General features: G+C 39.4%; 1 protein-coding gene across 2 annotated transcripts in view; it reads right to left on the bottom strand.

Annotated features, from left to right (window-relative positions):
* Window positions 1-26568, bottom strand: part of mnd (L-type amino acid transporter minidiscs) — a 97723-nt gene extending 71155 nt beyond the window's left edge. For both annotated transcript variants that reach the window (XM_083138447.1, XM_083138446.1), the window contains exon 1: window positions 25754-26568. In XM_083138447.1, coding sequence (XP_082994573.1) covers window positions 25754-25994 — 241 coding nt within the window. In that variant the 5' untranslated portion in view covers window positions 25995-26568. The remainder of the gene's footprint in view (window positions 1-25753) is intronic.
* Window positions 26569-27890: the final 1322 nt, after the last annotated feature.

Here is a 27890-nt window from a genome sequence, read left to right as displayed (position 1 = left end):
ATATTACTATTCTTCTACCATCTTTGTAACATGTCATGCGATAACAATAATAGAATTGATTAATTTACATATTCAAGTGAATAGACCTACGAATTTTATAAATGCATTAATTTAAACATTTGCTTAATTGTTGTCGTTAATGTTATTATTATCATTTTTTTCTGAAACACTTGGCTCAGATACCCTCCCCCGACATATATTTCTAGATGCGTGCCTGCCGAAGGATAAATTAGATCAAGCGGTGGTGGTACCGGACTTAGAGGCTAATGGGAAAACAAAGAAGTATGTGCGTCAAAAGCTGAGCATCAGAAACAGCACAATATCACAAAGAAATACTTTTTGAAACTTATGTCATAGAAGATGTTTAACAATATTTTTCATTCATTCATTCATTGTTTTCTGCCTAATTGGCAGGTTTGTCACTGCAATCTCCAGCTTTCCCTGTTCTCTGCCTTACGCTTCGTAATAGCATACGACCCAGTTAATTTAATATCATCCATAAGCTGATATCTCTTTCTTCCCCGGACTTTTCTTCCTTCAACCATTCCCTCCAAGGCATCTCTTAGCAGGCAGTTTCTTCTTAGACAGTGTCCTAACCAGTTTCTTTTCCTCTTCTTGATGGTCTCCAGTATAGATCTTTTTTCACCAACTCTTTTCAGTACGGCTTCGTTTCTTACCTTGTCTGTCCATTTTACACGCTCCATTTTTCGCCATGTCCACATTTCAAAAGCTTCGAGTCGTTTCTCTTCATTTCTTCTCAACGTCCAGGTTTCTGCACCATATAGTGCTACACTCCACACAAAACATTTCACTAATCTCTTCCTTAGACCTATGTCCATGGGTCCACAAAAAACATTTTTTCTTCTATTGAAAGCTTCTTTTGCTATTGCGATTCTCATTTTCACTTCTTGGTTGCAGCTCATGTCACTGCTTATAGTGCATCCGAGGTACTTGAAGCTATCCACTTGCTGGATTCTTTCACTGTTTGCTCTCACATTAATATTCCTTGGTTTCCGTCCTATAACCATTGCCTTTGTCTTCTTTACATTAATCTTCATTCCATACTGCTCACAGCTGCTGTTTAACTCTTCTAACATACTATTTATGGTTATTTCATCCTCAGCGAATAATGCCATGTCATCAGCAAATCTTATGCAGTTTATTCTTCTTCCTCCCAATTTGACACCTCCTGTGCCCTGGAAACAAGTTTTCACTATATCTTCTAAATAGATATTAAACAAAGTAGGCGATAGGCAGCATCCTTGTCGTACTCCTCTTCCAATTTCACAGCCTTCTGTCATTTCGTCTCCTGTTCTCACTTTAACTCGTTGATTCATGTATAAGTTGCTTAGAAGTCTTCTACTAAATATTGAAATTTTAAATAGTCTTTTGTGTTCGTATTACACATTTAAAAACTATTTTGTTGCTCCCCAGCGCTAAGCTTAGAATTTAAAGAAAAAATGTACGTTTTCATAGTGCACGGAAGTTCGACATTCAGAAAGAAAGAAGGTCTATTGGAAAACATTTCAAGACTTCCAAAAGGTATAGCAGTAATGAAAAAGAGCACTCACTTATACCGTGTTTGTTACAACCTGTCCGGCTTCCCGCGGTAGCTGATCGCTGGCTTTTCCAGCATAAACCAAGCGGTGTTGCTGCTGAAGACCGCCTGAACTCCGTGCTGGTGAAAGCCAAAGCCAGGCAGCAAATTAAAATACGCAACGTGGCAACAACGTCTACGTAAGCTCCTCTCTTCTGGCTTACATTCGCTCCTCGCTGCCCAGCAGACGACTTTTTTCTCGTTTCTCATTGGCACCAAAACTGTCGAGCGATCGCCAGCGCGGGAAGCGGGACAGGTTCTAACAAACTTGGTATAAATGGACGATGGATAGACAGTTGTATGAAGCGAGAAAAACCACAAGGTAGATTTCATAAGATACCTAGCAATCAGTAACCAACAAACTGCATTTTTAATATTAATGTCCTCATGATTAACGAACCTTATTTATTCTCACCACGCAATGGGTAAAATATTTGGAGCTTTATCCCACTTTCCGGAAAAATATTTCGTGTTTCTGCTACTTTTGACTTTTGTTGGCATGGATCACTTTTACGAGACGAGACGGGACAAAACGAGACGAGACGAGACAGAACCCTTCGAGACGGGACACGAGACGGGACAAACGAATATTTTCGAGACGAGACACGAGACGAGACAGCATTTTCACGAGACGGGACGGGACAGACCAAAGTCTCGTCTCGTCTCGTGGGCAACACTACGCCTGACTTTGGTGTAAACCAATTGCAACGCCCAAGCCGACTGAAGCAGGGGGACAGGAAGAACAGCGTTGAACTTCGCTCCAATACTCCTCGCTGTAGAGATCAGGCCGTTGCTCCGGCTTTGCAACGCCTACCTGTGCGTCTACTCATACCAGAGGCGTCTCGTGAACGCACGCATCAATTGTGGGAAAAAGGACAGCTTGCTCTACGACGACATTCATGAGCATTTCTACATTGTAATATCTTCATATAGGAGAAGTATTTATTTTACACGAGAGCGCTGAACTAAGCTTATATTACAGTTCTTGGATCTGAAGTGACGTATGCATCAATATGGGAAATCGTGTAAAATAAATACTTCTCCTATAAGAAGAAATTAGAATGTAGAAATGCTCATGAATGTCGTCGCAGAGCAAGCTGTCCTTTTTCCCACAATTGACGCATGCGCAGCATGCACGGCATGCGTTCACGAGACGCCTCTGACTCATACACTGTGAAATCTCGCAGGTTGCTTCCTTTTTTTTAACGGATCATAATGGAATTTGCTTTATGAAGCAATGAAGGGCAAAATTGTTTGTTTATGTTCAATATATTTAATAGGAAAACAAATTAAAAAATATACTAACAAAAGTATGAAATTTTGTCGCAAAATATCCGGTTGTTGTGCAACACTGTAACAATATCATTAACCGCCCCTGACTCTAAGCCGAGAATGTTCAATCTTTCAACCACGATCATGCCAAAGAAAGTACCAGTTCGAGTCCCAGTGTGAGCATTAGAGTGTTGCATGAAGAGCATTTCACTCGAGTGCCCGATAATTTGCACGTACAACGCTAGATGGCGTATGGAATTGAGAGCTCTTCCGTTCGAGCGAATAGCTTGACGTCCACTGAGACGAGGGGAACGCGGCAACAGACCAGTTTCCGGCGTCTCGGTGGGCGAGAACCTTTAAGATAACCTCCAGACTTCTGGTACGGAAATTCCGCACGTTTCCCTGTAGTGGGCGTTACACCATTTGATTTCAACAGAAGTTCTGTTGACATGTTTCTCCGCGTCTCACTGGGCGTCAAGGTTAATGCTCGAACGAGCGGCATACGCTCGAAGCCTAGTAGCACACGTACCGGGTGTTTCAACAGAAACGCCGTGATTTCAAATTACCCTAATAAAATATTTAGTATATTCACAGTAATAATTTGTATATGTTATGATTGACAAAAGTCTAAAATTTAATTTTTGGCAACTTATAATCCACATGAACGAAGGAGACACCTCTGTACGCACAAAAGGTTTTGGTATGCTGGTGTATCGAAACGTGGCTTGATTGGACCTTTCTTTTTTTATGGCTATGTCACATCAGAAAATTATTTGCAAATGATGCAGGAATACTTCATTCCTGGTCTTCGACGGAAACGTTGTCCAATTCGTCAGCAATGGTTCCAGCAAGACGGAGCTAGGAACTGAACCTGTCCTGACAATTGCTACACACATTTATTTCAAAATGGTTTAGAGTGGCCTCCAACTAGCCCTGATTTAAACCCGTGTGACTATTTCTTGTGGGGTTTCCTAAAGCAGGGAGTTTTCAAACGAGGACTGCGATTACTAGATGATTTGAAAGCAAACATCGAACACTGTACTGCACAAGTTAGTCGTGCAACCCTTGGTCAGGTATTTGACAACATGTGCAACCAGGTGCAAGAAGTGATAAATCGTCAAGGTGAACATTTCGAACATGTTTTCCATTAAACTCTTGCGTTTTCTCTATCAGATTATGTAATTATTTTTTTTGAGTAGTTATCATAAATATTTTAAAATGCCATTTGAAATCACGGCGTTTCTGTTGAAACACCCGGTATAACCGTCATTTGTCTATGATAGTAGGCCCTCAAATATGGACCATGAAGTAAAAGACGCAGTGAAATTGAAACTTAGGTGAACATAGTCATCATCTTAATTTCATAAAACCTTTCAGGCTTTCCCTCGGATTTCATAAATAAGCATGGTGAAAGTGGTGGACTACACATGAGTCTGTTCCTTTCTTTAATATCGACCATTCGTTCAGATATCTGAAGATATTTCTTTCTGAAATGCAAGGACAGCGAGGGGGATATAGCTCCATCCAACCCCCTGGGAATGCCTTCATCTTTCCCAATGTGCAGAGAGAAATTCAACAGCGAAAGACGACTGAACTCTAGCAAAACACCCTGGCTGACTCTCCGAAAGCCAGAGAGCGTAGTAGTACACACGATGCGCGAGGTTCTTTGGGATGATGCCAAGCTCTTGTGCGTGCTCCTTTCGGATGCTGCGTGAGAAGCACCTCGATAGGAACTCTGCCAAACCGTCTCGAGTGAGTAGTTTTACCCCGAGATTAGGAAGAGGTTACTTTCATTGAAATCGTAATCATACATGTTTGATGAGTAGGTTAGGCGTGTTCCTTCTGGCAGATTAACCTGCAATCGTGTTTTAAGTGGCAGACAAGTTTCCTATTAAATTGTTGAACAGTCACAAGGGTGACCGGACGTCTCGCCCAAATATTATTTCTTGGATTTCCTCAGCAGGGGTCCTCGGTTAAATTCCCGACTGCTTGGTTGATTGCTTAACACTACACTGTAAAAAGTTGACTGAAGAAATGACGGTCTAAGATCGTCAATTTTCACTGCCATCCAACTACCGTTAAAAAAAATGATCGTGACCGTTTTTTCATGTAGTAATGGCCATTACATAGTTGTCCAAATTAATGTAGTTTGAATAATTCAGTTTCAAACAATATATTTATCGTGTAAGCAAGTGTAATATATAATCATTATTTATCTTTATGCATGATAAAGTATTCAAATTCAAATAAAAAAACCGGTCTGAACCGTTTTTATAAATTTGCAGGTAGGCTGTTAAATTTTTAACGGTAAATATTGTAAATTTTACGGTAATTTCTAACAGTGTAGGTTACCCGTATAGAACAGGAACTTTACTTGCCAGAGGGGAAGGACCAAACAATTTTTATCACTAAAACTAGATACGCCATTTTGTTACTGAATCACTGCTCTCTTTGTTGTTTGCATCAGAGTTGTTAAAAGGTCCAGAAACCCGGAACCTTTTCTTGTCTCACAATTTAAATTCTGTCTAAAGCCCCTATCACACGGAACTGGATTTCTAGTAGGAATGCCCTAGTTGGCGTTGAACTAACTTTCTAGGTAGCAATCATGGCCGCCTGGCTGACTGCTTTGGAGGAATAGGACATGTTCTAGTTGCTGCTTGCTTTCCTCGACTGGATTCTGTGGAACAGCCAATCAGAGCAAAGTTTCGCCATGTGAAGATAATCTGTGAGTGTGCAAAGGAGCGTCTTTGTCTGTGGTTTCCGAGTGTTACTCCAGCAATGTATAACGTATGCAGCATGAAAGGCACGTCAAGTTACACCATCTATGCTGAGTGCACGGTGTTTACATTTGAAACAACTAAAATATTCTTCCATACGTGTACAGTAAACGTTGTAAAATATGAAATACTAAGTATGCTGACCAAGGCAGTAATTTATTTTATTAAAAAGATAAACTAAACGTAACGTTTCAACCTTCTAGCAAGGTCTTCATCAGACTCTGTAGCAAGTACAGAAGTAACAAGATACACAAAAAGGGCATTATATATACACAAACATTACTCCCTCCAGACTATTAGAAAGTTGTTCTGGAACTTTCTAGCAGGTGGCTTTACCTTGTCAACTGTAATTTCACCTAAAAGGCTAAACATAATTACTTCATATAGAATGTGTTATAATTGTAAAGTATGTATTTAAGCAGCGCCATTGTTTTGTACCTAATAACTTTTTATACGAAACGTTATTCCTCTCGGTTGAATAGTTATCGGCTTTTAAAAATGTGAAGTGATACATTGTTTACATCTCACGCGGCCGCCATTACAACTTCCCTCGTATGGGAACAAAAGTCCATCGACAAGTACGCTGATAAGTATCGTGTGAGGCGAAAACTAGCAAATTGGTAGCCAGTCCAGCGCCAACTAGGGCATACCTACTGGAAATCCAGTTCCGTGTGATGCGGGATTTAGTTGTGTATTGTTTCATTGAAAAAAAGGTTCCTGGACCGTATTTAAATTGATCAGGAAAAAAGGCTCCTGGACCGAATTTAAATACTTTAAACATAAAAAGGTTCCTTACGGTCCAAAACCCATTTACACTTGCTGATTTTCTCTCCCGGACGGGAATTGAATTTATTTCAAATTCCTGTACAAAGAATTACCATCATTAATAAAAAAAGAAGAATCAGTTACTGTTACTTGCACACACATTTTTTGTCATGCACTAAAATGAAAAGAAAAACACATTAATTTTGCATGAAAGCTTTTGTGCTTATCTAATTACATAGTAATTATAATAATTACAAAAGCACTATCGTTAACAAAGAACAAGAACTATTTATTCACTGTCACTTGCATGAGTGTCATGTCAGAACACACATCCCACGCGGGGCCTAATACACTCCTATATAGTATGGATTTTGCCTGATGCGTACGTTACCTTGATTTTATGAACAAAAAAGGTACACAAACATTGGGAACAGCCTAGGAAACAATGAATTTATTTTCAGTCTGTTATAAAAATGTTCACAGTTGAAAAATAGAAAACAAGAGGGAGTTTGCCTGGCAAACTATTACTATTATTTATCCGCGACAGTCGGTAGGGTGTCCGATGCAACGCGAGAGACTTGGTTCGATTCCAGGGTGGGCTCTTTCAGGTGGGAACTTTTCTATATAAATTGCTATAGCAATTTCCCTGCATGGATCGGCTCTGGGGTTCACCCAGCATCTAATAAATGGTTACCTGGGGGGCAGCAACTTGGCTGTAAAGGCAGCCGGAGAGTGGTGCTGATCGTATCACTTCCTCAAATGAGAAATATTGTGAATTCGTCGGCTCCTACTTCCATATCTCCCCATATACAGGGTGAGGCAGTCAAACGGGAAGATTTAAAAAATTCACAAAAAATAGAGAAGGCAAATAATATTTATTTTTGAACATGAATGTAATGTACATGAGTGGAAATTAGTATACTTGAAAAATATTTTTTTTTTTTTTAATATGGTGTCAATAAGATGATGTCCTAGGTGTTGCACACATTGTAGGAGTCTCAGAGTAAATCCGCCCATGACGCTTCGTAGCATCTCCAACGGAATGATGTGGATCTCTTGCCGAAGTCGCTCCTTCAAATCATCCTTAGTTCTTGGAGGATTGTCCTTGAATACTTTGGATTTGAGGTAACCCCAAAGGAGCCATCAACAAGTCGGGTGAACGGGCAGGCCACGGAATATCGCCGAATCCGCTAATGAGACGACCAGGAAATGCGAGTCTAAGCACATCCATAGACACTCTGGCAGTATGGCTAGTTGCACCATCTTGCTAGGTCATAGTTATCGAGGGCAGGCAGGAAAATGGTTACCAACATGTCAGCATAACGTCCAGCGTTTACCGTCACCGTGTTCATTTTCGAAAAAGTAGGGGCCGATGATTCCACGTGGTGATAATGCACACCACACTGTTACTTTTTCTGAATGGAGAGGCCTTTTATGGAGAGTGTGTGTGGATTATTTTCGGACTGCCTCTCGCAAAATCATGGGAGGATTTACTCTGAGACTCCAACAACGTGTACAAAACCAAGGACGCCATCTTACTGACACCATATTAAAAAAAATGAACATTTTTCAGGTACACTAGTAATTTCCACTCATGTACAGTACATTCGTGTTCAAAAAATAAATTATATTTGCCCTCTCTATTGTTTGTGATTTTTTTAAATCTTCCCGTTTGACTCACCCTGTACTTTCACAGTATATTGCAATGTGCTGGGGATAGTAAAATGAAAAAAAAAATAACTGTTATCTAATGATTCATATATTATGGTTATATCAATGTATTACTTTTATGTAAAATTATAAAACAAAATTCAGGTGGGCCACCCATTGTTATTTTAAAAAGTTGCCGCAACTGGTCTTCAGCACATCTTCAGTGCAAATGATTGGTTATTCCACATATGACATCATACTCCAGGCTGAGGTCATATTCGACTGTGTCTCGGCAAAGAATCAGATAGCATGTTATTCTAATGACACCACTATCTCTAGTTTGTCTACCGCATAGTTTTTCTCGACACAATCAGCCCTTCCTGTTCCAATTCCAAACCCAAAGCCAAAGTTCGGTCTCAGTATTTACAGACAACAAAGAACAGGGTTATATCAAAGGTCAATTCTAGTGTAAATATTGTTTCTATTTCCTTTTCGAGGTTAAATTAGAAACGCTCAAATTAGATTGATTGAAGAAGCAATTTGTACTTTTGCTTGGGGGGGGGGGGGGTATGCCCAGTGGCGTGCCCAGGATTTTCAAAAGGGAGGGGTTACGTACACTTTTTCTGGTAGTCAGTTCTCATTTTGCCATCTTTTCACATTTGACGTTCTCTTTTTTAGGAATACTGGGCCAAAGGGGAGGTTATAACCCCCACCAACCCCCCCCCCTTGGGCAAGCCACTGGGTATGCCCACTCAGTGCCATATTTGTGATTTCGTTTTGGGAGGCCCTTTGGGGGGGGGAGGGTATGCAAATTTGTATATATGTTACTTTCAGTAAGCTATTGCCTTGCGGTGCTAAGTACCTTCTAACCTAAGTCATTAAATCTTATGATAACATTTACATGTAAATTGGAGACACTTAGTATACAGTAAAACCTCGTTAATCAGGACTAATGGGCGGGATAAGTTGACCGGTTTAACGAAAGTCCGGATTAACTTAAATAACCTAAAAGAACAGTAGAAAGTGCATTAAAACTCCGTTTATAGCAACAAAACACGTTTATTAAGCCTAATACACTATATAGTACAGTACAATGTCTGCCGGAAACAGAATTTCATCAGTGGTTGACTGCCATTTCTTTGGGAAGTTCTCTTCTTGACTTCTAGCCACATTTAAAACCTTGCATTCTGCTTTTTTCTTTGTTTTATTTTGGACTTTTGCCTGTCCGGATTAGCGAAGTCCGGCTTATCGGGGTCCGAATTAACAAGGTTTTACTGTATTTACGTTCTAAGAAAACCCAAAATCATACGCAAAAAGAGCTATCGAATTAGTAACACCGAAACCTTGATCAAACTTCTATTGACAAATTCAAACTTAATGTCCATTTAATCTACCTACAAGCTCCTTGTGAACACTTTAATACATGTTTTATCAGCACTATGACAGGAAAACTTAGGTGGAAAACAGCCTGCTGTTGGTCAGTTGCAGAATGGTGTATTTTAATCCACAATGCTGCATACTTTTCAGCAATGTCCGGACCACAAATGGACACGAATGATTTTTCAATTGTGTTTGTTACATAGTTAGGAAATGATATATGCTTTCAATTCAATTTTGTTTCAGGGGGATAACCCCCTGCAGGGATAAAAATAACTTTCTTTTACGGGGATAATTCTTTTTGTAAGGGGGTAAATCCCCGTCATCCCCGGTTAATTCGCACACTGGTTTCATGTGGTATGTCCCCCTACACGCACACAGAAGTGACGCCAGAAAATTTTTAACTGGTAAGGGTAGTAGATGTACAGTCACGGACACTTCTGGCTTTGTAAAGATTCCATTGAAAATTTATGGTCCCATTACAATCCACAAGTGTCCGTGATTGTACAACTGTGAGCGTGTGTTTAAAGAATGGTAATCGGGGGCCATTTTAAGGGGAGTTCGCTGGCTTTTAGAGAGAAAAATCCATAACATCTTTGGCTGTCATGCATTTGAAGCTTCGGAACGAGTCACAACTCTCGACGCAGCCAATCAACGAAGCGAGCCGCTGACGTCATCTCAACCGAGAACCTATCGCTAAGCCCCCTGCTCAAGCTCTACACGCCCACTAGGCTCGCTAGACAGACTCGCCTAGTCCGCTGGAGATGTTCCGAAAGTAATTCGACCGAGTCCTTTACTGCTTTAATTTGAAAATTTTGATTTCGAGAGGGGCTGCAGCTCCCCATCTGCGTACGCCTTTGGGGTTAAGGATGCTTGACACTATGTTAGAAGTTACCGTTAAATTTTAAGTCTCCCTGTTAATTACAAAAACAGAACGCAACGGTATTTTGAAATCTAAATTTGAATATTTTATTTCATGGTGCAGAAAGATAGATAATGATGGTAAATTTGTCACGTACACAAACTGCATTGTTGGTGTTTGACGTAGAGGATCATAGATGGCAGCATGCAAAAAGAACGACGCATATATTTCATGATGCATAAAGCAGTTTAGAAAGTGGGCCAGAGATGGCAGCACTCAAGAAGACGTTTGCTGTTGTGAAAGGAGAAGGAGCAAAGAGATGATGTGGTGAAATAATGATTGTAGATATTAATACTAATTATAATGAAAGAAATAAATGAACTTAGTACAATAACAGGATATAAATAAGGTGGAAAGGGTAATTAATATTCAGTAATAGCATAAGTGATCATTATATAAAAGTAAAGAAGTCGAATTGTAATTACGATTCTGGGTCTTTAAGGTTCCCACGAACTAAGAGTTTCGTGCGGCTCTTGGGTTGTTTTTCCCAGGTGTAGCGCCATTTCACGGCATGCACCCAACCACTTTTGGTAGGCGCATCTATTGCAGCTCCAAGTTAAGGTTAGCGCAGGCCAGGCGGCGATCTTAAACTAACCCCTTTCTCTTTGTTTGTCTGGGAGATCGATTTTATTAATATTTCCGTCAATTTGGATAAGATCGATAAAGAAAAGAAAGAAGAAAAAGTACACAATATGTAGTAATTACAAGAAGAAGAAGACTTAGTAATTACAAGAAGAAGAAGCCTTAGTAGTTATAAGAAGAAGATGTTTTAGTAATTACAAGAAGAAGAGACCTTAGTAATTATAAGAAGAAGATGCCTTAATTATTATAAGAAGAAGATGACTTAGTAATTACAAGAAGAAGAAGCCTTAGTAATTACAAGAAGAAGAAGACTTAGTAATTATAAGAAGAAGAAGCCTTAGCGATTACAAGAAGAAGAAGCCCAAAGATGAAGATTGGCTACAATTAATAAGAAATAAAAATAGAAGAAAAATATTGTATGAAAAGATTTCCAAAGTTATCTAATATTTGTACATGATTATTCAAGAATATATTACGAATTGTACCCTCCGTAGTGGGTTAAATCTATTGTTTCTTTCCATATATTCGTAGTGTTAGTCACCCTGATCTGTACCCAGAGGTATCTCATTGTTTCTACCCTGTGCTAAGCTGGCAGATGCTCACGTGAGAGGACATGGCAAATTGTAGCTGCGTGTACACCCAATGGCAAAATAAGTAAAGAGAATTGTCCACCATTTTGATTCGGTCTGTTTTCCACACTGTGAAGATAATGAATTGAAATATAAAACGTTAACAGTCAGAGAACAACCTTTACTGCGAATCAACAGAATTCCATTTCTAAAAACAATACAGAATGTAGAATAAATAAGTATGAAAATAGCGATAGACAATTTGTCTACTTATTATCTTTACCTTTCAGTGTACCATAAATATATTTTTTTAAAACCGAATCATTAAAATTACTCAAATTAAGGTAACTGTGTAATGGTCGTGAATACTTTAAAAACAGTCAAGGCCATATCTACGTGAGTTGAATTGCAGAGGAAATTGACGGTCTTACAACCAGGGTTGTTAAAGATCCTGGAATTCTAAATACATTAACTTCCGGTCCAGGAGAGAAAATCAGCAAGTGTAAATGGGTTCTGGACCGTAAAGAATTATCTGTAGAGTATTTCAATTAGGTCCATGAACCCTTCTTCCGGATGAATTTAAATACGGCCCAGGAGCCTTTTTTTCAATGAAACAATACGCAACTTAGACCGAATTTAAATTGTGCGAGAAAAAAGATTCCGAACCTGTTTGCAGAACCCATCAGAATTTATGGCGAGGCGCAATGCGCAGAAGGCAGAAAAAATCAGTAAAGATACATCAATAAACATGAAGAGAAAACCACAATGACAAAAAAAAGTTTGAACTATGTAATCAGTCCGGTTTAGATTATCTCACATTTCAATAAAAGCTCACCTATGACGTAAGCGACAATCTAGCAGACATAGGTCATCGCAAATAAATTTGCACATAGCCGTTTCCTCCTTAGTCATGCAATACTGTCAAACAGGCCATGTTTGCATGACCTCTGGATAAGCAGAGATAATCCCAGGAAAGCCACTTTTGACTTCACAAACAGGATTTCCTAACAAAGACTACCAGAAGTTAAACTGAAAACAACGAAATGAGAGTGTACCGTTTATCCACCTTCCCTTAACAGGGATCGTCATCTACTGTAAGATCGAATTTAATGTCAACGAAACCATGTGACTTTTGAGAAATAGTTCCTTTCCTGTGTGTCAGTTCTGGTAATATATGACCCTTTGGCCATAGCTGTAATATAACGTTCCGTAGCTTCAATATAAGGGTGTACCAAAAGTCCCATTACCTCCCTTTGAATTGTACACAAACCTGCAAAATGTTATTTTAACAGCATGCGTATGATGAGAGGATGGTATACCATTAAATCATACCAATGATCACCATTTACTCCAGAGGATCTGTGTGCACATCGCCATTTTCATGGCACAGTATTATTCGCCTCCAGGTGCGATGTGAAATCCTCAGTAACATAAGATGTCAGATCTGGATTTCAGGTGGCCATTTTAAGAGAATACCTCAACGATGTGTTCAGAGACAAATGGATTGGACGAGGATCGCCAAATTTACCAGCACCTCTAAAATGGCCACCCCAAAGTTCAAATCTGACATCTTGTGATAATGCGCTATGGGGACACATCAAATAGAAAGTCGCCCATAATCGTTATCAGACAACTGGGGAACTTCAAGAAGCTGTTCGCAGTGCGTTTGCTTCCCTCACGCCAGCCATGTTACGGAGGATTTCACATCGCACCTGGAGGCGAATGATACTGTGGCGGTTTGCACACAGATCCTCTGGAGTAAATGATGGTCATTGGTCTGATTTAATGGTAAAACATTCTCTCATCATACGCATGCTGTTAAAATAACATTTTGCAGGTTTGTCTACAATTCAAAGGGGGGGGGGTAATAGGACTTTTGGTACACCCTGTATAGTAGCTGGTGCGAGTCGTGGCCTGGGTATGAGTTCTATGGATAGTATTTTCATCAACTGCATCTAGTCATCACTCATCCTTATCGTCGCGATTAGTCTAATGCAGTGGTTGTCAACCTTTTTCAGCCCGGGACCCACCTTGAAGGATATTAGATTTCATGGGATCCCATAAGCATAGCATGGGCGGTGGCAGAATTTCTTGTAGGGGTGTGTACCCAGTTTATAATCATATTTTTGCTAACATCGAGTATTTTAAGAAGCAGCATTTACGCTTGCTCAAACAAATTACACATACTTCATTCTAGAAAAGTTAATATGAAATTAAAGACTAATTTACTCTAGTCTAACATCTAACTAAACACACATGCTGAAGTTGAAAACTGTTTTTTCCCTCACCGAACTATGTGACGCTTGGGGCTGCTGCGTTTTCCACATAGGCCGGAGCACGTTGGGTTCAATGGTGGTTAACTTATGTCGTAAATCTGAGTGCGCGTCAAAGTCTATTTCTGTACTGGTTCTTCACTTGAATCAGAGATGAAAATCACTTTTCACACAAATATGTGGAGAACGGCATGAGCAACTCTAATGCCTCATCGGAATGGGGTTGAAAATATCGGGTGACACCTTCAGTCAACATGCATGTGACTGATTTAGAACTCCTTACTGCAACCGGAACGAAAACAACAGATATTCGATTCCCTCGAGAGATGCCGGTAAAAAACAATGGCAGAGCGTGAATTATAGGAATGTAGAGTTTAGACTACGTACAACACGAATTATGAATTTAAATTGTTAAAACAATATATCTTAAGCCAGTCTCACACGGTGGTTAAGTAGGTCCCCACCTCCGACTCGAAACTATCACAAGATTTTTTACGTCTTCAGTTCGACAAGGTAGCAAAAGGGGGATCTCACACGATCCTTAAAATCGCATCTTTAAAAATGGCGACATCACAAACACGGTATACCACTTCGCAAGTTTAGATGCTACTGCTGAAGATTTGGGAAAATAATGTCTTCTCTTAAAAGAATAAGAGAATAACATTGGCACTGTTGAAAAATGCAGCACATGTAACCCTTGGCAGTGAATGTGAATATATAACATATGTTATTTTAAGTTGATATACCACTTTACGGACACACTAGCCTAAAGTTGCATTACCATTACCCGTATATTACGATAGAAATATATTCCCCAATAGTCAATAAACTTCACAACATTCAAAGTGCGAAAATTGTGGTGTTCACATTAAGTTACCATATATTTATATTTCATTCACACTTCTTTGCTCCTAAAATATTTATTGTGAAATTAACTTTGAAGTCCATTCATAACTTCTATATCATTACAAACACTAGCAGATTAATTTACTGCGGTGCTACACACAGCACAGTATATTTGTTACAGACAACATACATACGTATGCGGGTGTTCAGTATTTACTGGTTAGTGCTTACTTCAAGTGAAAGTAAAATAACAGTATCACATTACGAAATTTAGACATACGAACTATTTATTTAAAACAATAATAATTAGTAGACTCTTCACTCAACAAATAAAATATTGACCCCAATCATTTATATAGCTGTATTGGCCGAATCTTTTTCTTCTTTAAGCTGCCTTGAATAAACAGTCGAACATCTATTGCCTTTCTTCTTCTTCTTCTACTTCCTACATTCCGATTGGTAGTTCTATGGTATTAACGATGGATTTAGAAACGTTTTCTAATTCTGTCGGGAACTGAATAAGAGAAATCTCTCACAAGATCGCGAAGCTAGAAGTCGAAGTGAGGACCTACCTAACTGCCGTGTGAGACTGGCTTTAGTAATTTTATGTAATATGTTTTTAAAACACAGTAAATAAACTTTCGAGCCCGACTTCGCTACCCACCAAACGCGGGATGCAGCGCTCCATAGGTTGAGGAACGAATGGTCTAATGTGGAAGAAAAGCAACGCTAAACAACAAAATATAATGTAAGGCAACAGCAAAGTTGTAGGGTATCCTGTGACATGCACGGGGGTGAGATTGGTGTGGGTCATTCTTCAATTTTGATCCAGACCCCCCCCCCCCCTTCTCTCCAAAAGAAAACACCAAATCCAGGAAAAGGTTAAAATGTAAGATTGGTAGCTAAAGTATTAAGAAGGCATAATCCCCTTTACGAAAATCTTCGACACACCACTGAAAGTGTCCAAACCATGTGAGACTCTCAAAAAAGTTTGCCAGACTTTGTTTTCGTCTTCTTCAAGCACAGATAGGTTTACCGAAAGTCGACCTACAGTTTAGAGTAGGATCCGAACTACGAGACAATGTTCCTCCACCAGGAGTCGTACCCGGGATCCCTTGACTACAAGGGACGAGACCTGTGAGACGCTCCATCAGATCTATACGAAGAAGCGAAGAGTGAAATTCGGTTTCCGAATCGACAGAAGAAACAGGTTTTTAATTGGTCCGGATATGCAGCCCAAGGTTAATGTGTTGTTCGTGGACTTCTGCCAGAATTCAGAGTTTTAGTTGAAAGACAGGCTGAGAAGTGCAACATTTTTTAAAAAAATCTTCGTTGTGTCTACAATTACATGAGCAAATGTATTAGAACTAGCGAGACATTGGTGATCGTTCACCAAAAATATTTTCAGATGACCATCTTTAATGATGAATTCATGATAAAGTATAGGATATGAAGACACCAGACTGTTCACACAGGATGCCTCCAAAATTATGAAAATATGTTTCCCTAACCAAATGCATAAAAAAAACTCCACACCTTGCACAAATTGCTTTGTTTGATTTGTTCAATAAATCTGACATGATTGCATAGTTGTACTGACTTTTAATAGAGATTATATTGACTTGATGGAGTGATCAAACAGAAGTTTATCATTATTTTTTAATCGGCTTCCAACTTTTCCTACTTTATATCATGATTTTCACATACGTTTTAAAAAAAACACTTAACCAAACCCATAAATAGATTTCTGAATAGTCACAATACACCCATTGTACTTGGACTACTATGCTATGTTCACAGCAATAATGTTTGGATTTTTCTATAAATATGTTTAGATACGTAGACATATTAAGAATAATGTAGCATGTTGTTTTTAGATGTAGAGCACATACTACACTGATAGTAGAAAGGTTGCACAAGATTACTGAGTCCAGTTAGAATAAACACAGTAGCAACGAAATATAGAATGCATGATTATAATATGTATTCTTCCATATCATCATCATCATGGAAATTACACACACTTCTTCAAATGTGATATTTTCATCTGCAATGATGTATCTTGAAACTTCAGTTCCCTAGTCCTTACTTTCTTGTCGTTTTGGTCTAATTCTTTAACCTCCTGATCATTTCATCTCCCCCTTTGTTGTCTTTCTTCTTCCATGTTAAGAACACTGTCCCTCTTAAGAACGTAGTAGTCCATATTAATTCAATGTGGTCTACTCCTCCCATGTTTTAAACTGTTGTCTGACAAGTAAGGGATTCTTCCAGACGTTTTTCAACAAAAAGGGACTAACTGTGTGTCGCCCCTGTCAACACATGCCTTTTAAGCACTAAACTATTCAGTCTACGTATGTTAAAAAAATCTACGTTGTTAAGAATTAGCGTTGAATCTTTTCTCTAAAGATTGTTAGATTTCTTTCCATAAAAATGTTATTGTTAATGTTACAATAGGTAATGAATTGTTTAACTCAAATACAACCATGATTATTTCAAAACTTTCGTGATAATGGCACATCATTCTAGGACATTTGTGTTACCTCGTCTTCCTTTTGTATTCTTGAATGTTCTCGAAGAAAGGTTAATAGTGTGATAAATGCTTCCTCGAGTTTCTGATTCTGGTCTTTTACGAGGTAAAGCGTCGCTGGAATATTAAAGAACCTTTATGTTTTCAGAACGTGTTTGATAAGAAAATGAGTTCCGAATTAACGATCTATCTCTTTTAATTTGAAGGAGGGGAGGAACAGTTGCCACCATCTCGCTTCAGCGTGTCCTGATGAGGAAATGTCTGGCAAGGATTTGTGGACTTCGAAAGCGTTAGGAAGAGATAATCTGTTCGGGAGATGAGAAGCATGAAAGAAATATAAAGGTCAAGGCTGTTACATCCTAAACAGAAGTGTCAATCTTGTCTTTTAGCATTTTCTGCTCTTTTCTTCGGATTTATGATGAAGTCACGTCGCTGGAATCAAGTTACAGCGAGCATATAAAACGTCTACCAAGCATAATTCGTAATAATTCCTGCCTAACCTACTCTTACGTATACATACACTGCGATGTAAATTTTCATTCCTACACCCTTCCCTCGGAGCCCAGTTCTTCCAAGCACAAGCTCAGGTAGTCCCGTACTACCTGCTTTCTACAAAGGGACCGATCTTTCAGCGTTGGTACCTCACGGGTTACCGTTGTTCACAATAGCTGGGTTTTGGCCGAGGGAAGAGCAGGACAATTATCTCCGCTGTTTCTTCCTGTCATAACCTGCGCTTTCATCCCCAGCCGCCTTAACGCACGCAAAAAAGTTGAGACCTCCTAAACTTTTGGGCCGTAGGAAAATTACGGGGGTGCGTACGAAAGTTACGATGCGTAACATCCGCAGCTCCCCAAATACTGTCCGATTTCGACGTCGCGTGCAAAATTTAATGACTTCGACGTGCTTTTACGCAGGTGTATGGGTCGCTTTAGTTGAACTCATTCCTGTATTTATTCTTGAAGCTTGCTTCAGTAGGGGTGTGGAAGTTTGATTTCCTTGTTATTGTGTGTATATATATATATATATATATATATATATATATATATATATATATATGTATATTCCTACTTGAGGAATTTGGGGGAGGCACGAGCCCCCCCCCCCCAATTCCTCCTTGAGCATCTATGATTGACTATGTTTCATCATCCCAATTTCTGGGTTAATCTTGCAACAGAAATCAATTGGATGAAGAAAATGGTGATACTAGTTCAATCGTAAATGCATTGAACTTTAGGCTAGTAAAGCTTCTAAATCGTGGAGATGCATTTAGAACAAAGAAGGGAACGCCAATCACGTAGCGAAAGGGCAGAATCAGTCATTGACCCAATTCTACCCAAATTCTATTTGTGTTTCTCAGGGGTGTTGAGCACGTGTTGGCAGGCAATCAAGCGCTTTACCCTTGCTATTCAGACAATGGCTTCATTAATGTAGTCCGCTTCATGTTTTTTTTGACAGAAATAATGAAGTTGCATGAAAGGTTGAGAAATGGCTGTTGTGAAACTCAAGTTACCTGTTTATAAATTTTGAAGTATAGTACTTTCGTGTACTGACAGCTCTTGGATATATGCGCTGGTTTTCCACAGTGGGGAATCAAGAAGTGTCTTGTGTATCGTTTATCTTATTTGGTAAATCAATATACAAATGTAAAAAAAAAAGTTCGTTTTAAAGTGCACTTATGCACAGATAGGCTCACAACTGAATGTATAGATCAAAGTGGGATCCCAGTGGGGTGGTGTCTCCCCAGTGAGGATTGAACCTGGAACCTCTTGATTACGAGGCGACAGCGTTACCACAACGTCACTGCCCACCGGGCAAAACTCCGGTGGGCCTTCTAGATAGTGTGTACGAATTAACGGAGTGATACCGGGGATTTCCTCCCACAAAAGAAAATTATCCCCGTCAAAATAAAATTATCTTTATCCCTGCCAGGGAAGTTTTTCTCCCCTTCAAAGAAAATGCAATTGAAAGTGTATAGCACATGAAAAATCATTCGAGAAACAGTTATTTAAACTTTAAAACAATTGCATCCTACTGTACGTCTGAAGTTCTATTTTTAAATAGCCCATTGCAGTGTTGTCAACTCTAGCGAGAAGTCACTAAATCTGGCGGATTTGTAATGCTAACTGGCGACAAAAGACGTGAAAAAGTGACGAGCGACTTTTCTGGCTACTTCGCCTGCTCTTTAGCGACTAATGTGGAGAATTCACAAAATGTCCGTTTCATAGTTATTAAATAAGAAAAACCCGCGCAATTCGCTTCTGATACACACAGAGAAACGGAAGCAAAGCATACCCCCTTTTTCAGAACGGTTTGTGATGTTTGTAAACATCACTGCTTATAGTCCACATGTTTACTTCGTTAACGTCCAAGATCTGAAGAGAGCTGCCGCCACGAACGTGGGTGGGGATAAACAGCGGGCGAGTTGTTTTCGTCCAATCACACTCAACCTTCAGCCAATGGGCGCAGCTGTCATTCTGCTCGTCTACTCCACGTGGAGTCTCAGTCACATGAACGCGGATACGCTGTTGCCGTAGTTTGCAACTTCAATGTGGAGACCGTGCGAAGGCGGAGGGACAAGGTGGCGTAGAGTAGATGTGTGGCAACACTGTGGGTTGAGAGTGTATGTTGCAGCTGGTGGGCGCGCTCCGTGGACTTCAAAGCCAGACGTTCGTTAACGTAGCTAGCGCGTCGACTATACAGCTCATTGTTATCCGACACTGCTCCTGGCGCTGTTGTGGCTGCCAGGCAGGCGGGAACGGATCCAATATAGTAATTCACGTCACGTTATTATGCGTAGCTTCAGATTGGAGTTTTTTGTGTAGTGTGTGGTGACAAAGGAAGTGCTAGTGTAAATTATAATGTTCGTGTATGATTGTGCGCAGGCCAGGCCAGAGCAGGGCAGTGTTCAGTATGGGAAAACCGCAATACAAGCAACAATATCGGAAGGAGTGGGGAAACTGTACAAATGGTTGGCCCCTGTCAATGTATTGTAAGTCCTGCAAAGTAAAACCAATCTGTGGTAGAACTGTATGCCAAAGCTACTGAAAAAAAAACAACGGAAACATGAAGTCAGATCTGGTTACTTCTGTTCTGGTTGCTAACCGTGAATCACTTCTCCGAATTATGTACGAAAGGGTTTGGTGACAGCAGCAGTGCTGCAGGCATTCGTCTCCATAAAGCCAAGTGCACAGAAATAATAAACAACGTTCTTAAAGTGCATTTTCTCGATGATTTTAGTATCTGACATCGGTAATCAGTGTGAAGTGCAGAAGTGCAGCGTTCAGAGGAAGAAGAAATGTTGTTTTTATAGGCAAGTACTTGCATTTTTAACCTTTTTGCTATTTTCTAGAAGTACATTTGATTTAGCGACTTTTTCTAGAGCATTTGCATTTCATTTAGCGACTTTCTAGCGGATTTTCTAAGCAGTTTTAGCGACTTTTACGTTCAAGTTGTTGGCAACACTGGCCCATTGTTTACATTGTCGTCTGGCGCAGACGTTTTACATAAAGGAAATGTTTTCACTATTGTGGTTCATGAGAGCATTAATGCTTCAAACAAATTATGTCTTATCATATTTGTTCCCATTGAATTTGATGGTAAAGAAACCTTGCAATTACTTCTTAAGTATCCACTTGTTGCAAACCAGCGTATCGTATCCCCGTTCCGTATCAATTTATTCGAAAAAACTTGGAACGCTCCGTTTCAAAATGTGAGAAAAGATACGCTACGGACCCGATCGCTCATTTGGCGGTTTTTGCCAGTCACATCAAAGGAAAGATACGATACGCTCGTTGCATCATCCTTCAGTGTGTAGTGAGCTCTGTGAATAACAGTACGTCCCATTGTCAATTTACTTTCTTTATTATATTTATTATGGACTGGGATAAGGAAAATACTATTGGATTTATTGATATATATATATATATATATATATATATATATAAGGGTCCTGTGGGGACCCTAAAGATGTGGAGTACTACAACAAAATTCGTAAATAAGATGCGCGGGAGGAAGTTGGAAAAGAAACACAAAGGTCGTTGGATGAGTGCAAGAAAAAATGGAATACCTGTTGGCTGCTATGCGGAGGGAAAAAATGAAGACGTCAAAAAGCTCTGGCACTGGAACATGAAACCAACGTGGTGATTTGCTTTTTTTCTTTTTCGATAAAACGTAATTAATGAAAATATATGCGGCTGCTGCCACTTGCTGCGGTGTACTCATCGTAATTTGAGACCAAACTGTGAACCGTATCGCACTCCCGTATCAATCATGCTACAGGGTGGATGATACGGAACGCCGTGATGATACGCGACAAATCTGGATCCGTATCGTATCAATGATTGATACGGAACGGCGACACGATACTTTGGTTTGCAACAAGTGGATACCGGGATTTATATTATTGTTTTAGAGTCGCTCTCGAATACGTTGAAGACACACTTATTTCGTGCCTATGTCAGCATGGTATTTCGAGGAAATATTTTAAAAGGAACTAACTATATTTTTGCATCGGACGGATTTTCAGGCCTCGTACAATGGGATCCATTAGTATTACCATGCATATTGTCCATGCATATTTTCATTTTTTTTCTCTTACATCCTATATGTTTTTAAGCGATGAATTCTTATGTATGCTGGTGCAGAAGTTGTCAACAGCTTGTTTTGAGTTTTCTTTTAATTCTTGAAGCTATTATTGGGTCAAATAAAGTGCGCGAACATGGTGATGGACAATTTGCACGGTAATACCACAGATAAAGATATCTTCATCTGTGGTAATACTCATGGATCTCGCTGTAAATAGTGCTTCGATTCTTAAAGCCAGATTCATTAAATAACTTAACTGTAATCCATTATCTAAATCACTGCCCGCTGTTCATGACGTCGTTGATGTGCAATCAAAAATCTTTGCATTTTAAGTCATTCATGGACTCATTGACTGGCCCCTAACAGTGTTTGCATGCACGAAACAATGACAAATCTTATGTATCTAGAAATCGAACGAAATCCTGCGGGTTGCACGATTAATTTATTATTTATTTAATTAAGTTTGGTGGACCAACAGGCATTTAGCTGCCCAATTATAGGTCTCCGCTAATTACATTTAAAAGTTACAGCTACAAATATACATGTCACACACATACAAGTAAATTTGTGGTTGATAACATTATCAGTATTTGACATACAAATCTAGAATATGCTCAATCGAAAAGATCACATTATATAGAAGTAAAGCAAAAGAATTATTGATACGTACAAAAAGGAAAGAAATAGAAATTTACCACACAAGTATAACAATAAATGATCATTATTTTTCGGTAAAGTGGTCATTTGTTACCCGGTTCGATACCGGTGGAGGCACATAGTTGTTCGGATCTCACGTTAAACTGTAGGTTCAGTCCCGATTAGCCTTATTGTGCATAAAGTGGATTCAAAACACTAACTCAATTAAACATATTACACAACTTTACCTCTTTCGAGGCAGTTTGGAAGTTTTGAAACAATTGTCTCTATATTTGCAAAAGAGTTCTTCAGTGCTGTAAATGTGAACTCGGAGATTGATATTGGGGTATACCAACGGCAACGTAAACAATGGGCTATTTAAAAATAGAACTTCAGACGTGAAGTAGGATGCAATTGTTTTTAAGGTTACGTGTGCAACATTCACCAGTGGCGTAGCGTTATAGTACGCCCGGCGTTCTCAGTTTTAAATTTTAAAAATGCGTAAATGCTGTAAATATAAAGTAAAACGTGACTAATTCATATGTGTTTGACCTGCATGGCATTATAATAGCTATTTTTCGCGATCAGCTTGCAACGCTCCATTAACAACACTGTTCTAGCATTTTTTTCAATGGCTTTCCTGGCCGGACGCCGGGCGGGTTCGGCGTAAAGGACCGACTCTATATTCCTTGCTCCTGTCTATCTGGAGGGAAAGCATGGATCTCTACAGCACGCGCGCAAATGCTCTCTCGTACGCCAGCGTACGGAGCAGAGGGCTACCGTGATTGGTTCATGTGACCCTTCCTGCCTTCTGAAGCAGACGACAGCGGTAGAATTCCTACCCGGTTCTTCGCGCTCCTGCTATGTGATGCTACAATACGCAATATTGACTGACGTAACTTTACCAAACTCAAATATACCACTTCTTAATGGCTGCTCTACCACTTAACCCGCAAAACTATTTATTATTTTTTCGTTAGTATCTAACTGCTTAATATTGTGTCAATGGAAATGTTTAGCATTCATTTGAAAACTCTTAACATCGAATGGTCTCTGGACAAAATTATTTTCAAATGTTCATCAGCATTCTCAAGATGTAATAAAGAGTGGTCTGAATTACTAATCGGCACTGTTACGTCAGTTGGATCATCCACCCACCTCCGTGTCAGAGTGCTTTTCACAGCGCGCAAAGACGACAGAGGTCCCTGATTTGTATCCCGGCGTGAGCACGGGTGTTCTTTGTGAGTGTTCCTTCTTCAATATCATTACTCATATTCATATTCGCGATTAACCAAAAGTGGTAGAAAAGCGAAGTAAAATAAACCAAATCAATCAGTAGTTGGATCCACAACAATGACGTCTACTGTTGTGCAGAGGCGCTTGTGATTCAGGTAGGTTTTTTTAATGACTTGCGTCATGCAGAAAGGTATAAAACACCAGAGTTCAAAACATTTGTGGCATAGTGAGGCATCTAATTTTCTAGCTAAAACCCAGCTGACTTCAGGCAAATAAACAACACCTGTGGCGACTAATACCACAAGTAAATTATTAAGCAAAAAAGGGCCGACCCTTTGTTCGGACTTGGCGTTCCCACCCGAAATGTCCATGCTACGCCACTGACATTCACACATAGAATGTAAGGTTCTGACGTACGCAGAGGAGAGGAAGATTGGGCTGAAGCACCCCCCCCCCCAAAAAAAGGAGAAAAATAAAATATTCAAATAAAAGCAGTTAAGAACTCGCGTAGGGGGGACTACAGAGGTAAATGTACCACCTTTTAAAATTACCTCCGATTGCCATTTTTGAGAGTGGAAAGTTATAACAATACTAAACATCTTCTTGTGTATGCAGCCCCCTAGAAAGAGGATATGTGCTATTCATCTGTAAAATTCCAGCCCCTCCCGAAAAAAAAATCCTGCGTACGCCAGTGGTTCTAGACATGAGATTGGATTAAAATATTCATAAGAACTGATTTCATAGAATTATAAAGTCCTTTGTGGTGTCTGGTAACAACTGTAAAGAACCTGAGTACGATGACATAGACTGATTGCATGAAAAGAATTAACGAAAATGTGTGTGACGCTTTAAAAATGTAGCAAATTTTGACTCCTTGTCTGTTTAGCGTTTAGGCTGCAGATGATAATTTTTGTTGGTGAAATGTGCAAATTATTGTACTTATAGGGTCATTGTACATTTTCTGTTAAAATAACCAAAAACTGAGCTTTATGAAACATTTAGGAAATTGTTGAGAGAATTGTGGGGGGTGTTGGGTATGTGTGGTCAAATCATTGACTCAGGCACGTGGCCAGGGGGTGGACTCGGGGGCTTGAAGCCCTTCCAGAAATCCTACAAATAATTGAAAAGTGTACAGTGGTAATTGATTTTACTCAGGGTGCGAAATCATGGGGGGACGGGGGGATTTCCCCCACCAACAATCTTGGCCTCAAAAACCACCTTCACCAAAAATTTCCGGGGGGAGAGTTTTTGTAACAACAAACAAAAGATAAACAATTACTTTTAATTTCAAATATACTGTACTAAGAATAATATCGAAAACATACACAAATTAGTGTAGTTGTGAGTGTTCAATGCTTTTTCTCTCTCAAGAGATCACTAACAAATCTACATCAATACGCACAATAAAAGTAAAATAATAATGCAAGAAAATAATAACTATGACATCTAATTGATTTATATTAACATAAAGCAAAATCTAAATAGAAACTTACATATAATAAAACCACTTCAACTATTTCATAATTTATTAACATCTTTAACCAGTTAGTAAAGGAAGTACTTGGCCTCCTCGATGGCGCAGTGGTAGCGTCGTCGCCTTGTAATCAAGGGGTCCCGGGTTCGATACCCGTAGGAGGCTCATACTGGTTCGGATCCCACTTTAAACTGTAGGTCCTGTCCCAATTAGCCTTACTGTGCATAAAGTGGACTTAAAACATCAATTTAATAAAGGAAGTAGTTTGCTACATTATAATATCTGATATACATAAAAGTAACAAATTTATTTATTTGTGTGTAATTAATAATACTATTTTTAATTACTAATTTATTTTTACTTTTAATAACATTATAAATATGTATATCGTATAATTTATATGTATGTTTGTGGGGGAGGGGGGTTTGTACATTAAGATCTTTCTCCCCCCTCAGTCTTAAATGATTTCGCACCCTGATTTTACGTCCTTAGCAGGATTAAACATATTGCATAATAAGTTGTAATATACTGAGAAATTTATTTTCAGGGCTTCTATCCAGCAACTTTTTCGCCTTAAATGGCACTTGTCGATTAGGGATGAGCCCCCCTCCCCCCAAATAAAATTCTGGCTACGGGCCTGCACTGACTGAAAGATAATCTACTTACCTAATTCCGCATAGCAGAGAGCTCCTATCATGGATAGCACTCCCGACAATATCCAAACGACAAGAGCCAATCCTATTGAACCTGCACGCACTAGAACTCCTTTAGGCGACACAAATATTCCAGCACCAACAATAACACCAATGATAATAGCCACTCCGTCTATCAAACCTAGTTCCTTCCTAAGTTTGATTCCTTCGTCAACAGTTTTCTTTTTAAGTGGTTCTTTTTCTCCGCTCCCCATTTTAGGTTAGTGTATTAAATTTCACGTCACTTTCTCGAACTTAATAGTGTTAATAATCAAGCAGCACAATGGAGCACTGGGTTCAGTAGGCAAACATCTGTCTCAGCACAAAGTGTTCTGATCTTAGAATTTCCAATCTTTACATTTCCAACCGATAAAGTTAAGTGTGCAAGGGGCAAACGTACTATCGCCAAATTACAACACGTGGGAAATCACAAAACGCGCGTATTTAGGCAACCTAACTGGGCTCGATTCTGTAAATACTAACGGAAGCGTAGTTTCTTATCTGCCGGATACACTGTAAATTCGAAACACTTCCGATATTTAGAGCAGGGCATTAGATGATGTAATTCGAAGGGCAAGTAGCGTGGAACTTAAACATGTTATCATTCAAGCCAGGAGGGGAAATTGTATCAAGTCAGCTGAAGTAGGAACTGCAGTACCTTGCATCATAACCACACGTTCATTCAGCTACGTAAGGAATCGACCACATGTTACACATAAACACACACGTGCACATGTTCACAGAGAAACGCGCGCGGGAACGACGCGCGCAGCAGCAGGTGTCATCGGCAACTGGATCTTGAAAAGCACACAATCCAAACTTCTCCACTCGCTCTTGCGTTCAACTTCTCCCAGCTCACTCTAGCGGCAACTTCCTGCACTAACACGTGATACAACGGAAGCCGCTGTCTGCACTCTCGCACCCAATAACAGGGCACGCTGCTGGTAGAAGGGGGACGGTTGGTGGGACTTTGACCCTTTTGTAACAGTTTACAATTCTTCATGGCTAAGTCGATACTTTATAATGTTCACAATCCATTTCCAGAAAGCTCAAATGGAAATCTGGATCAGTTCAGTATGTAACCGGCAAGTGGCAGAAGAAAAAAAACTAAGCCTATTGAAAACTTGAAAATTATAATATTATATTACATTATATAACTTGGAAGTTAATATATGCCAACCCACCGTTTTGAAGGAACATATCAGTAGTCTCTAGTCTCACTTTAAAACCTCCGAGTGCCACAAGATGGGAAAGCAGATTCGATGCCTTAATTCCGTTGAGATATCAAGTGGGAGAGGTCTATGATACGCTCCTTGAAATAATTGGCGACAATAAAACTGTCCAAATGGTCGCACATGAGGCTCAGTGTATTGCAAACCAGTTGTCTGGCTTTACATTCCTTTGCTCATTAGCTGGTATGACTTTTTACTCCACGTAATGTAATGAGCAAATGTCTTCAAAACATTAATCTACGATGTATTAGATGCGGTCAGATGATTTCTTGCAAACATACCAGTGCTTTGAAAAAAGCAGGAGTGATGAAAAATTTCAAAGTTTTTTAGACGCCAATTGGCCACTCGTGGAGGCATCGGGGGGGCGGCGACCTGTAGTGTCCCAGTTAATGAGAAAGAATTGGCATCGAATTTAGATATAGATGAACCAAAGATAGGTAACACTGTACAGGGTCGAAATCGAAAGAAGAAGCAGTTTCAGTATGATGAAACTGTTGAAGATCCACTAAAGCGGTACAAAGTTGATTTTTATTACCAGGTCCTAGACAATTATTTTAACTCTTAAGGCGAAAGATTTGAGCAGCTTAAACATCATAGTGAATTTTTCGACTTATTTTATAATATTAGTAAGCATAAATACATGCCATTTGATCTTTTGTCTGAAAAGTGTAGAAAACTTGCCGGAATGTTAACACATGAAGGCTACTGAATTAAAATATGAACTAAAATTGCTTTCGGCTACAATAAAACATTACTCCAAAGGACACCTTAAACTGATAAAGGGTCATAATTTTGCACCTAATGTGAGTGTAGAACTTCGAATTTATTTACTTTGTCGGCAACCGTGGCAAGTAGCGAACATTTTTTTTTAATTAAGGT

The sequence above is a fragment of the Lepisma saccharinum genome, chromosome 17, assembly GCF_977018435.1.
Source record: "Lepisma saccharinum chromosome 17, izLepSacc3.1, whole genome shotgun sequence".
Taxonomy (NCBI): domain Eukaryota; kingdom Metazoa; phylum Arthropoda; class Insecta; order Zygentoma; family Lepismatidae; genus Lepisma; species Lepisma saccharinum.
The sequence above is the reverse complement of the archived record's forward strand: the minus strand, read 5'-3'. Positions and strand labels throughout refer to the sequence as shown.